The sequence below is a fragment of the Dendropsophus ebraccatus genome, chromosome 7, assembly GCF_027789765.1.
Source record: "Dendropsophus ebraccatus isolate aDenEbr1 chromosome 7, aDenEbr1.pat, whole genome shotgun sequence".
In the NCBI taxonomy this organism is placed as follows: Eukaryota; Metazoa; Chordata; class Amphibia; order Anura; family Hylidae; genus Dendropsophus; species Dendropsophus ebraccatus.
The window spans coordinates 136,432,409-136,446,462 of NC_091460.1; the positions used below are offsets into that span (position 1 = coordinate 136,432,409).

Sequence of the window (14,054 nt, forward strand, 5' to 3'; positions counted from 1 at the left end):
AGTTGATTTGAAAAAAAAAAATAATAATAATAAAAAAAAATAATTATATATATATATATATTTATTTTTTCCAGAATAAACCTGGAGCAGTTTAGAACTCCCATAGTATCCTTTTGAAGACACATTTCAAGATGTTCTAGTGAGGTGCAAGTACCAGGGTTTTTTAGGGTTTTAGAAAAGTAGTCACAGTAAAGTCCTGGGAAAACGCCCAATCTTTGGCTGATCGAGTCTTTAAAGCAGGCTTCAAAATGTATTGTTAGCGGCCGTGCTTTGCCTTGTATAAACAGGGTTATGTGTGGCTAATAACAAAGGCAAATGGACAGCATGAATATGCCAATATTCGTGCTGTCACCTTCCAGATCACACAGCAGTGCATACTTACCTAGTCCGGCATCCTGTTCCTCCAGCTCTCCTGTCCAGTGGCGGTATCTTCAGACTGCCACCACCTCTAGAATGATTGACAGCCGGAGGAGGCTGAGTCTAAAAACACAGTGGCTGAACGGTAGAGACGGCAGAGACGGAGGAACGGGATGCTGGATCACAGCGGTAGCTTACTAGGTAAGTATATACTGCTGTGTGATCTGGAAACTGACAGCACAAATACATGTATATCCGCGCTGTCAGTTTCCGTGGCTGCACGAACGATACATGGATTTGTTGTGCTGTGTGAAAGCACCAAAAACGAACGCCGATCTCAGTGCCCGCAGCCAACGGATCTTTCCTAACAGGAGGAAAAGGGCTTTGTGGAAGATGGCTCTTTCTGATGAACGGTGTGAGTATAGTAGTATATTGTAGTATAGATGTGTGAACTGGTAATTGAGGTCTGTGTAAAAGTCAACAGTGGAACAACCTAAGGAAATATTAAAAAGTAGTAAGATATTTGATGAAAAGCAAATATATTTATTATGCACTTTCATATACATAGGAGTCTTTTGCTGAATATCATACAAGGAATAAAATAAAAAGAAATTTACAATGTTTAATTCAATTTACATTGGATATTTACATTCAAAAACAGAAAAAAAATGTAAAATGAATGTTCCCCCCCCCCCCCCCCCAATAAAGAATGGAACAAAATACATTTGCATAGCATAGTAAATGATTTGTAAAAGTAACATTAAACAGACAGACAAATAAAATACTGCCGAGTTCAGAAAGCAAAACCACCAATAATAAAGCACATTGGCTGATGAGAAACTATGGATTAAAGGAGAATGTTTTTTTTTTTTTTTTTTTTTAGTAATTGTTACTCCATTCACTTCTTCCGGCCAATATATCTTTAAATAATAATTATAAAAAAAAAAAAATAATAGTGGTTTTACCGATTAAAACAAGTTCTTAGAAGTGGAAAATGACCAAATCGGGAAGTGACTGAAGGAAACTGTAACAAAATAGCAGAACGACTACACAAAATGAGGGCCTCCATGTCTGGAGAACTACAAGAATGGACTATTGACTAGGACCATGGCGGTGTGGTCAGTAACTGCTAATAATACCGGTACACCGCCTCTGATGGTTGACTCCAGGTTTCACTATTATAAGGAATACTACCTAAAAACATAAACCCTGTAATGTCAGGGTGACAATTTGCTGTTTTTATGGTTAAACCTGTTTGCTTGTTGCATGGGAATTTATTCATTTCACCAAAAATAAATAATAAAATGAAGGGGTCGAAGAAGCTGGAAACTTTTTGGAAACATAAAAACTTCTTAACAGCCCAGTGAGTGAGCAGTACAGGAAACCTCGCTGTACTCCCCTTTTTTTATGACGTTATTAGCCATTAGCATTCTTAAGGCTACCATTTAAGAACTTGTTTTTTTTATTATTAAGTATATATGTCCCACAGGGACAAGAAAATTCTAAACTTTGATAACACGTTGCAATTCCTCAGCAGAGGCGTCACACGATAAACGATATTACCCTTGAGCGCCGCCCTTAAAATAAATACGCGTCAACCTTGCTATGTAGGGAAGGGCGGCCGATTGAGCTCGTCGGTTTTGGGTCGGTCTGCTGTTGACATGAACAGGTAAATATGTACTCCTTCCTCTAACTGGACAAAGACAACATAACCGGTTACAAAGTTTCTTTTAAATAAAGCATCAAGAACATTTAAAAACACCAGAAAAATACATAACACTGAAATAGTCAGTGGTGGATAAATATGGTTCGAAGGAAAGTTGAGCTTAATACATTCAACTTCACAGCAAGATGGGAGGGGGGATGGGCATTGCTCGACACTGACTGTGCAGGACATGTCTAGGCAAGAGGCAGGTTGTTAATTACATACTGGAGGTAAATACTGCTGAAAAATAGGCTTTTTTAATTTTTTTTTTTTTCATTTACAACTCTGGCCTGCTTTGCACAGGTTATATTATCAGACGCTGTCAGGACTGCTGGACTTCTCTCCGCTGCATGTTTTCTTACAGGAGAGACAAGAGGAGTGGAGGGGCGGGCGGGGGAGTCATATAGTTCATGGCAGGACATGCATATTTATTATGTTTCACTTCCAGCTGAAAAGCTGCTAGCTGCAATTGTTTTTAATGGGGAAAAAGGGGATTCTAGGTGCAGTTACAAAGTGCATTTCTGTGCACAAAACATCTTTTAAGCACATTTTTAACATTATATTGCCTACAGGTAGGCACTTTAAAGCAATTTGCATGTCAAGTTCACTTCGGATGTTATGGAAGCCAAAACCGATAGCTTTGTAGGTGTCTGTGTCTTCTATCCTCTATAGTAAACTATAATCTTGTGCTTTTTCAACCTGTGAAAGAAAAATATTAATTTATTAGGAAGCTGAATGATACCACACAAAAAAATACACTTAACCAAGAACATAATTTTCTATATTTTTTAGGGAAGCTTCTGCATAAAGGAAGTATATTTAGAGCCCATTCACTACAACAAGGCTCTGTTTTTAAGACTGTGAAGTACCTAAGTGGACAGATAGAACAAACATTTTTATTTAAATTGTCAACATCACAAAAAAAAAAAAAAAGTCAAAAGTTTTCATCAGTCTACCCCTAATTGCTTGTTTGAGCCAGGAGAAGCACTTCTCTCCTTGTCTTACTGCAGGAGATGGGCTCTGTGGACTTAGGGGCCTATTCCACGGAGCGACAATTGGCCGATTATCGCTCCAGGGAATAGAGACAACGATCAGCCGATGATCGTGTCATTGGATGATCGTTTATTTAGGGCACCAATCATCGGTGGCCACCCGCGCATTGCTGCGTGGAATAGCAATGCGCGGTGGGCGACCAATGATTTCACAAGCACCATACATTACCTAAACATGTTGCAGGTCTTCTCCTGCGCTCCTTCCTGCTACAGGCAGCAGCTTATGTGCGGCCTGTAGCTAACAGACCACTCAGCCAATCACTGGCCAGGACCGCCGCGGCCAGTGATTGGCTAAGCAGTCTGTCAGCTCAGACAGGCCGCACCGAAGCTGCGCGCGGGATCGGGAGGAAGAAGAGCAGGAGAAGACCTGCAACAGGTAATGTATGGTGCAGCCCTCGCTAAACGATTATTGGGCCGTGTAATAGGCAGAACGGTGCTCGTTTACATTATTGATCGGGCCAGACTCTGCACAAGGAATAGGACCCTTAGGGGCCCTTTGGCTGAATCAGCCAATTATCGCTCCTTGTAATAGACACAACAATCACAAGTTTTACAAGAGATCACCGGCACTACTCCTATAACGGGCTTAGGTGAGATTTTCTGATCATCATGTAAAATAGACTATGCAAGATTGCAACGGAGGTGCACCTCACAAAGTCTTATTGTCCAAACAGCAGATAAGGTAGAAAGCTGAGGCACTCACCAATCAGTTGCAATATTTTTTATTCCAAAATGTAGTTAAAATTCAGTGATGCATATCACTCTCTAGCAGACGCAAAACCACTTCACAGGACATGGTGGCCATTCCACGCCCATGCGCGCTCCATCAGGCATGACAGGCCGCTGGCTGGGACCACTGCGCCCAACAATAGGCCGAGTGGCCTGTTAGCTCAGAGAAACTGCAGCGTGTGGTGCAAGGAAGAGAGCAGAGGGAGGGAGGAGGCCGGGAGCGTGAAAAGGTAATGTATGAAGAGTTTAGGGAAAGGACTGCATGGACATTTAAACGATAAATGATAAACACTACTAAACGATAATTAAGCCGTATAATAGTATCAGTAAACAAGAGCCAATCTGCTAGTTTACATTATTGATTGGGCCGCCTGCGGCCTCTTTAATAGGACCCTAAAGGGGCTTTTACTTGGGCTGATTATCGTGCGAAAAATTGTTAAACTGTTCGAATTTAAGCAACAATCTTCTAGTGTAAACGCAGCAACGATCAAACTATGAACGAAAAATAGGTGGTATGTCGTTGATCGCATCTTTTGAGCTGACCTTAAAATCTGTGTTAATCGTTCTTAAGTTTTTCAGTTTGAACACTCATCAGTATATAGATATGAACGCAATCACAAATATTTACATATTATATACGAACACAAATACAATCTTATTAACGACTTTTTATGGTGATTTATTTTCACATCTAAATGCCTATCATTTAAAAGAAAAAAAAATAAATAAATCACCACCACTAAACAGGCGATTAAGCAGTTTATCTGTGCGTGTTAAACGATTCTTACTACAGAAATTTTTCTGGCTCATTATAGTGATCGGAGGGGGCTGAGCACCCAAATCACAACTGATGAAAACATTTGACAACATCTCTATGAAGTGACAGGAACCCTTTAAAATTATAATTAAATTTAGAAATGATATAACAAAATATGGCAAATTTCATAATTAAATCTGTTGCCTAGCGACAGACTATGCAACCAGACTAAACCATGCTTAGATATAAATAAATGTAACTTTTTTGAGTCGTGTGAAAACTACCAAAGAAGTCTTACACTAAACTGCATTATTAATGTGAGGGTCAATTCACACCAAAGAATAGCAATATGGCAGAGTATTTGCAAACTTTGAATTCTCCATTCTGTACAACTATGTGTGAATATATCATATATATATATATATATATATATATATATATATATATATATATATATATATATATATAGATATATATAGATAGATCTATTGTTACCGGTGTAGAAGACGACCCCTGACTTTTAAGAAGATTGTCAGGGGTTCGCCTTATAAGCCGGAAAATGTTAAGCCCTGTTGCAGTCAGGCAGGGGTTAACTGCGGGTAAAATAAAAAAACAAAAACAAACATTTAACTCACCTGGGGCCTCAACGCGCCTCCCGTTCCGCTCCCGGCACAGGCAGTGTAACGTACACTACCTGTGCCGGAGATCGCCGAACCTCTCCCAGGCAGCGGAGCGTCTTATCAGAGAGGCTCGGAGATGCTCGGCTGCCGGGAGAATGAGAGATGTGCCGGAAGTTCCCGAAGCCTCTCTCATTCTCCCGAAGCTCTCCCGGCAGCCCAGCGTCTCCGAGCCTCTCCGATGAGATGCTCCGCTGCCCAGGAGAGGTTCGGCGACCTCCATCTTTGGTGCAGGTAGTGTATGTTACACTGCCTGCGCCAGGAACGGTACGAGAGGCCCTAGGTGAATGAAAAGTTTTTTTTTTTTTTTATAGTGGTCGCCCCATACGGTGGGGATGCAGCCATTTTTGAGCCTCCCCACTGTATGGGGCGACATACCCGGTGTATAAGACGACCCCTGACTTCTAAGAAGATTTTTTGGGGTTAAAAAATTTACAGTAGGTATAATTTTTATAACTAAGAATCCAGGACAATCTGCACATTAGTTTTGCACACAACAAAAACCGCTTACCATTTATAGTGGCGTTTCCTTTTTGTAATTAAAGCTAGGGTCCGTTCCTTCAATCTGAAGCTTCAGTGACTGTTTAAGGCCTAACTCAGTTTCTGTTGATGGGTAGCCATCCAAAACGTCCTGATGTCCTCGACCTTGTACTGAACGTGGCACAGAAACTCTACCAAGGAAAACCTGGTTTCCTTGAAGGTGATAGTTGGGGTTGGTCATGATTCCGTTTCTTTTCTTTTGTTCCGCACTTTGCTGTTGAATAAGAAATTGTTGTTGAGAACGACCAACCTCCTGCTGCACTGAGGTAATCTGAATTTTTGAAGTGTCCTCCGGGATTTGCTTTAGTGGTACAGTCATACCAGTTACAGCACTTGGAATATGAACTCTTTTGTCAAACTGGGTCATTTCATATTCTAATACCTTAGACTGGGAACAGCCGCTTTGTTTGCTTTTCTTTGAGGCAGAACTAGATTTATTCGAGCTTTCTGCCTTGCCTCCTTTACTTGCTTTTGTTGACTTTAAGCTAGGCTTCACTTGGCTCCATTCAAATTCACTTGTGGGAGAATTATTTTGCCCTAAAGAGTGCGTTGTTGAAGAAGGGGACACTATGGACTGTCTACTTCTACTTCGCGGGAGTGAATGTTGTTGAATCTGCTCCGTAAAAGAAAGGCAATGAAAACTATCTATAGGCACCGTTTGAGCAGTTGCTGTAGACGAGGTCGTACGGAGAGAAGAGTTTTTGGAACTTTTTAGGGAATTATTTGATAGTGAGGACTTGTGTCTGTCCACAGTAGAATCTGGAGATTCTGAAGGAGAACTAAACGCGTGAGATGGACCATTGCATAAGCCCCGCATTGTAGGATGTACATCTCCACCTCCAGTGCTGGATGAGCTATTGGATTTAATTGTTAAGGACTGCACTTTTGTAGATGAGGGATTTAAGGCTTTTTGCTCCATCGTGTGAACAGGAGAAGGGTTGCATCCATTTTGAGTTGAGGCTCCATACTTTTCAAGCAATTTTAATATTTGTGAATGTCCATTTTTAGCGGCAACACGCATAGCGGTTCTTCCAAACTGATCTGCGTGGTTAGGGTCAGCACCATGTTCTAACAAAACTTGAACAACGTCAGTATGCCCTTCCTGGGCTGCAATGCAAAGTGCAGTGGCTCCTTGGTTACACGCATGGTCAACAAGGGCACCATTCTCGATTAAAAGCTGGACAACTTTCACATGACCTTGCCAAGCAGCAGATTGTAAGGCAGAACGTTTTTCATTGTCTGAAGCATTGACATCGGCTCTGTAGGATATGAGGGACTGGACCATCTCTAAGTGTCCCTGCCAGCAGGAAACATGTAAAGCTGTCCTTCCTTCAGCATCACTAGCTTCTACATTTGCACCGTTCTCTAAAAAATAGTCAGCCATTGTTAATTGATTTTCCAGTGATAATATATAAAGCGTTGGTCTTCCATCAGCATCTTTGGCATTTATGTCGGCACCATGACTAAGAAGTAGCTCAACTATGTCTCTATGTCCTTCTAGCGAGGCAACGCGCAGAGCATTTTGACCATCGTATCCCTTTTGATCAACTGGAGATTTATTTTCTAAAAGAATCTGCACACAGTCATAATGACCTTCCTGTGCAGCCAATACTAAAGGAATTCGACCATCATTATCAATTTCACTTGTTCGAGCACCTTGTTCAATTAACGCTTCACATATCAATCTGTGACCCTCAAAGGCGGCCATATGTAGGGGAGTCCATCCACCGCCATCCCTATGGTTTTCATCTAAACCTCTATCTAGGAGTGTCCTCACAACTTCAACATTTCCTTGGGCAGAAGATATGCTAAGAACAGTTCTACCTTCACTATCAATGCTATCTACAGCAGCACCCCAAAAAAGTAGAGTATTAACTACAGATGCATGTCCCATTGAGGCAGCTGCAAGAAGGGGGGTACGACCGTTTTTGTCAGTATGATCAACATCTGCACCCCCTTCTAATAGTAAATCAACCACATCTACATGTCCTTCATAAGCAGCTACAAGTAATGGAGTCATTAGATCTTTATCACAATGATCCACTTCCGCTCCCCGTTCGATCAGGAGACTCACTACCGATGCATGGCCCTTGCTTGCAGGAACACATAACGCAGCTACCGATAAAGCAGTTCGTCCATCCACATCTTCATGGTCAACTTCTGCACCATGATTTAAAAGGTGTTCTACGATCTCTCTGTGACCCATGTAAGCTGCGGCAATCAAAGCAGTTCTACCTTCGTTGTCAGCTTTATTAACCTCCGCTCCATGTTGTAGTAAATTCAGCACAATATCTTCATGCCCACCCCAGGATGCTGCCCTTAAAGCTGTTCGACTATCTGCATCTGCACAATCGACTTTTGCACCGGCATATAAAAGGGCAGAAACAACTTCGGTGTGCCCGCCCCATGCAGCCGATCTTAGGGCCGTCCATCCATCATGGTCACAATGGTTTATATTTGCACCGCATCCAATCAAACAATTTACAACCTTTACATGTCCTTGCCGAGCAGCTAAAGTAAGTGCTGTTTGTCCATTGGCATCTTCTATTTCCAGATCGGAGCCTCTTGAAACAAGTAAATTGACAACATCAAGATTACCACTATAGGCTGCGTTGCCCAATAAAGTTCTTCCATTTGAGTCACACTGATTAACAGATGCTCCATTATCGAGAAGGGTGCGGATGGAATCTTCCCTTTCTAAAGCCTGTCTCACAATGCAACAAGTTCTGTCGTCTTCACTGTCAACATGTGCGCCGGCCTTGACCAACAACTGTAGCACCTCTTGCTCCTTTGGTATCACAGTACACAAGGAGTCTTTAACGCATGTTCCATTCCAGATCATCCATAATGCCAATTCAGAGTTAGTTAACTGCAAGTTTGAGTGTATGAGATGTAGTCCAAATTCTTGAACCTCTACAGGTGTTAATTCTTTTGCTCGACACGTATAACTCATTGCAAGCATTCGATGTCCCTCGGCTGCATTACATAAGTATTTCTGAGTGCAGTGCTTTACATCAAGCAGCCACTCGGCAAAACTGTAATGGAAGAGGATTTTGGTGTTTCCTAACCCATCTACAAGGACTTTCGATAGGACGTCCAATTTTCGTTGAAAGTCTTCCATGGTCAATGACATGTTTTTGGTCCAAACTGCTTGGAAAAGTTCAGTGGTCGTCAAAGGCCTGCAGGCGGCCAGAATCACATTTAAAATGGGTTGGACCTTTGCAAACTGTTTTCTTACAAATAGGCGTTGGCAAAGCCAGAGGTATAAACCATTTAAAGTTCCGGGGATGTCTCGAATCTCGCGAAGCATAATAAAATTCTCTACGACGCCATCTAGTACACGTTCCAGGTAAAGAAAGCACCCGCTGCTTTTTATGTGTAGCTGATTTAACATTTCCGCAGTCTCCTTAGTTAAATGTTGCCTTAAAGCTTCTTCCTGGTCTAAACGATGCAGAATGTATTGCTGTACGTCTTTGACTATATAGGCTTTGCGGAGATCATCCAGACTTATCTTTCGAAATCCTGTAATTAAAAAGAAAAACATTCTTACTTAAGCTGAGGAAGACGCTACACACATTTATCTAATGCAATGCAATAAGTATCTGGCACTGAATGTGTGACTGGAGGTGTGAACATATCCTACTGGTGTCTATTCTTAGGTTGCATAAACTATAGAAATACGGTTTAAAGCCCTTATCCCACTAAGGAAAAGTCATTCCCATTTCAACAACATTCCAGAATCTTTTAAGACAATAAAATGACCATCGCTGCACTTCCTATGTTTATTTATTTCAGAAAATTCCTTTACTTGCAGATTGTTCCACAATGTGCAAAAAAAAAAAAAAAAAAGAAAAAAAAAGAAAAAAGGAGTATACAAATGCCTAACAGTTATGAAAAAATCTTTGACTGATACTAACAGAACTAAAGAAATTTCACACAAAATATATATTTCAACCACACTAAAAATAATACACTAAATAACGTTATGGGGAACATTGGTCTGTGGAATGGTTTAGCTTACTATATCTCGATTTGTAGAAGGCTGGGGAAAGAATTCTGCTGAATCAAGTGCCCTCTAAGTCAGACTTAACGCCCTATGACAAGAAACAATTATTGGCCGTATGAACAATGTCGGCTGATCGTTGTCTGTCAACATGTTGAAAGACAAACGACTGATAGCAGCGATCTGCTGCCATCGCTCTGTAAAGCAGGAGTGGCGGCAGCAGACCGCTGCTATCTTCTATGGGCTGCCCCTGTTGTCCTCTGTTCGGGTGTGGGTTCTGAAGCTCAGTTCCACAGAAGTGAGCGGAGACAGGGTGCTGTTTTTGCAAAAAAATTAAATAGGCGTGTTTTTTTTTTTTTTTTTTTTGACTCCTTGAATCTTTTAACGCAGTCCGTAGCTAAGTCACACACAAAGCTCTGTTTAGAATAGCTCTCTGGCTTTCATTCTTAACCATGTCATGGCCAGAATGATAGATCTTTTTTTCAAAAAAATTACAAAATTATAGTAGGAACAAAGCTGGAGTCCACCACACAACTTTTCCCAAGCTCATTATTTCACACGCAGTAAGAACAGGAGGGAAGAAAGATTTCATGCCATTTGGTACACTGCAGAATAGGATATATGTATGAGTGTGTTTTTTTTTTGTTTGTTTTTTTATTTACCATTAAGGCAAACACACAGGGCGGATCCACAGCGGATTTCTCGCAGCGGATCCCTGGCCTGTAAATGTCTATGGGAAGTCATACTCGCAGCGGGATTGACATCCCACTGTGAGTAGGTAAGGAGACCGCCCCGTTAACCCCCTGCCGGGCGGAGCATATGCATTACCTGCTCCGCAATCCAGCTTGCTTCGGGGGTTCCCGGCTGGACATCCTGCTCAGCCAATCAGTACGCTGCCCCGACAAAGCACACTGATTGGCTGAGCGGGACATACAGCCGGAAACCCTCTAAGCAAGCTGGTTTGTGGAGCAGGTAATGTATATGCTCCAGCCTGTGGGGGGTTAACGGGGCGGTCTCCTTACATATTTGCAGCGGGATGTCAATCCCGCTGCGAGTATGTCTTTTAATAGAGACATGACAGGCCAGGGATTTGCAGCGAGAAATCTGCTGCAAATTCGCCCTGTGTGTTTGCAGCCAAGCTATTTTCCCAATTTATTGATAAAGCAAATCTGTCACCCTTTAACGTCTACTGAGCTGGCAGCACTGCTAGATAGAGACCAATAAAAGCATTTAGAACATAGCATTGTTGCCTGTGTTGTTTTTATAAAAAAAAATAAAAATATATTATATATATATATATATATATATATATATATATATATATATATATATATATATATATTATATATATATAGTCTGAAGTGAGCAGGGTTTAGAGTTCCCTGGGATCTATCACAGCTATGCTTTACCACACTGTATGCCCATCCCATTGCATGTGTGTCTTTTATGAAAATAAAAACACACAGACACAGGTGGCAAAGATGCAGCATGTTCTGATTGCTTTCAGCGATATCTATCCAGGGATGCTGCCGCCTCATTAGGAGTGACAGAATCCCTTTAAATGACTTGTCATCAGAAGTTTTCTTGATAGACTCTTTTCTTCAAGACAAATCCATTATATGAGGTAGCATATTAAAGATACATTCACTCTATGCTAGGCGCCTATAAAAAGTACTCTCCTCCCTTGGACTTTTCATCTTTTATTGTATAACAACACTCACTAACACAAGTTATAATTAGTTGTTTTTTTGTTTCTTTTGGTGTGTGTGGGTCTTTTTGTCAACGATCAAAAGAAAAACATAGCCTAACATCAATGAATAACTACCGGTATTTAACTCTATCCCTCCCAAGTGAGTATTTATTAGCGGCACCTTCAGAAGCAATAACTGCCTGTGCAAATAGGTCTGCATCAGTGTCAGTCACTAAACTGTTTGGATTTACGGACATTGAAAGGGTATCCCCTAATTTGAAGAAGGCCCTAGATACAGGATAGGGCATAACAGGTTGATCAGTGATCAGCTTGTTACTCTAAAACCTGTGCATAGGGAATTACTTCTTCACACTGACACAGCGTCAGTACAGTAGCGCGAAGATGTAACCGTTACATCCGGCATCGTAACAAATGATACCAGGCTCTGCAAGGCCTGACGGACATGTGACTGGCCCCTAACCCTGACCTACCAAAACAGAGGCGGACAATTCAAAGCGGTCAGCAGCAGCTGCTTTTCCCACTATAAAGAATGAAGACATGGCCTTGTTCACATCCCTCTGTTGAATTCCATGCCAATAAAGTCTAAACCTATCTTTAACTATGGTGTCCGAAACTTCCAAGTTTTCACTTTGGTTTTAATATTAAGAAAGCTAAAGTGAGCGCCAATGCAAAATAGGCACGCATGTGCCGTGTACATTTACAGTGGTTTTACAATATGTCACTCTCCAGCTGTGAAACTAAAAATTCCAGCATGCCATGAGAGCTGCAGACCGTCACTACATGCAGAGACTTGCACTGAAAACAGCTGGAGGGCCCATGTATGCAGATCACTCATGTAAAGGTAGAAAAGCCACTCAGAAACAATAGTAGCATGCTACGTCAAGAGGGGGATTTACACTCTGGGGTCGACACCTTTTACTGCAAGTTTAAAGGGGTTGTCCAGCTAAAATCTTTTTCTTTCAAATCAACTGGTGTCAGAAAGTTATATAGATTTGTAATTTACTTCTATTTAAAAATCTCAAGTCCTCCCATACTTATTAGCTACTGTATGTCCTGCAGGAAATGTTGTTTTATTTTCAGTCTGACACAGTGCTCTCTGCTGACATCTCTGGCCGAGACAGGAACTCTGTCTCAGTTTTCTATGAATCCCCATAGAAAACCTCTCCTGCTCTGGACAGTTCCTGTCTCAGCCTGAGGTGGCAGCAGAGAGCACTGTGTCAGACTTAAAATTAAACATTTCCTGCAGGACATTTAGTAGCTAATAAGTATAGAAAGACTGGAGATTTTCAAATAAAAGTGAATGACAAATCTTTCTGACAACAGTTGATTTTAAAGAAAGAGATTTTCACTGGACAACCCCTTTAAGTCTTCAAGAGTATTCACACACAGTGGATCTGCTGCAGATTTTAAATACAATTAGTTTTGGAGCAGAAACACTATTAAGCAGATGTGCAGGAGGTATTATTCACATGTCCTGTAAAGTTGTTCGGAATTGCGGATGCACAATCACTGTTTAGCTTAGAGCACATTGACTTAGACGTGGGCTATTCACACAGTTTTAATTTTGATCCGTAATTAGTTTCATTAAAAAAAAAGGACATTTCCTAGTGTGGATTGCATTTGCGGTACTGATTACCAATAGAAGTCTATGGGATCCGTATTTTTTACTGACGTCACAGATGCCACTTTTGTGACATTTCACAAGGGAAAATAGCAGGAGGATTTGTGGCCGAGAAAAATCACTGAACATGTGAAAGAGGCCTAAGGACTCATTCACACATTCAGTAATTTTTCAGGTCTGCCATTTGTACTCCAAGATACGTGAAAAATGCTCTGTAACTGCATCCATATCTGCAAAACCACAAAACAAATACCACCACCACCACCAAGAACAACAACTGGTTGGCTTAGATCAGATTCCAATTTTTCACTTGACGTCACAGATGTGACACCCGCAATAAAACACGGATCCCACAGATTGCTATTGGCTAATCCGTACCCGAATCCCTTTTCACAGTACGGAACGCGAAATTGAAAAAGCAAAATGTGTGAACAGAACCATCGAAATCAATGAATCCAAATTTCTTAGCTCGTGTCTAGGATCTGTGGGCACTAAAAAAAAAATAATTTTGAAAAATATTTTTATTAATGATAATAAACTGAACAAAACCGCAAACGTTTAGCAGTCCTGGACTTGAATGTAACACACCATTTCCCCTTTCATAAGTAGAACCTCAGGCACAATCTGATAGGGACCTATTTTGTGTGCTTCTTGTTTTCACGTTCATTTGTGAACAATGCACAACTGTGTGCTGCAATGTGAGGGTAGGTTCACACTCTGGAACCTGAGCGGAGAATTTCCGATTCACGGACGCTCACCTTTGCGCCAGCTCCATAGACACCATTCTATGGGCAGCCCGATTCCGCTATCCGCCGAAAGAATAGACATGTTAATTCTTTCAACGGAATCTGTAATCCGCCCGTGCATAGAATGGTGTCTATGGCATGGGCGGAGAGGCGCGC

At 41.3% G+C, this 14,054-nt stretch overlaps 1 protein-coding gene across 1 annotated transcript in view; it reads right to left on the minus strand.

Annotated features, from left to right (window-relative positions):
• Positions 1-1,050: 1,050 nt before the first annotated feature.
• ANKRD50 (ankyrin repeat domain containing 50) overlaps positions 1,051-14,054 on the minus strand; it is a 51,757-nt gene continuing 38,753 nt past the window's right edge. The window contains exons 4-5 of the mRNA XM_069978579.1: positions 5,789-9,339; positions 1,051-2,761 (exon numbers count right to left, since the gene is read on the minus strand). Coding sequence (XP_069834680.1) covers positions 5,792-9,339 — 3,548 coding nt within the window. The 3' untranslated portion in view covers positions 1,051-2,761; positions 5,789-5,791. The remainder of the gene's footprint in view (positions 2,762-5,788; positions 9,340-14,054) is intronic.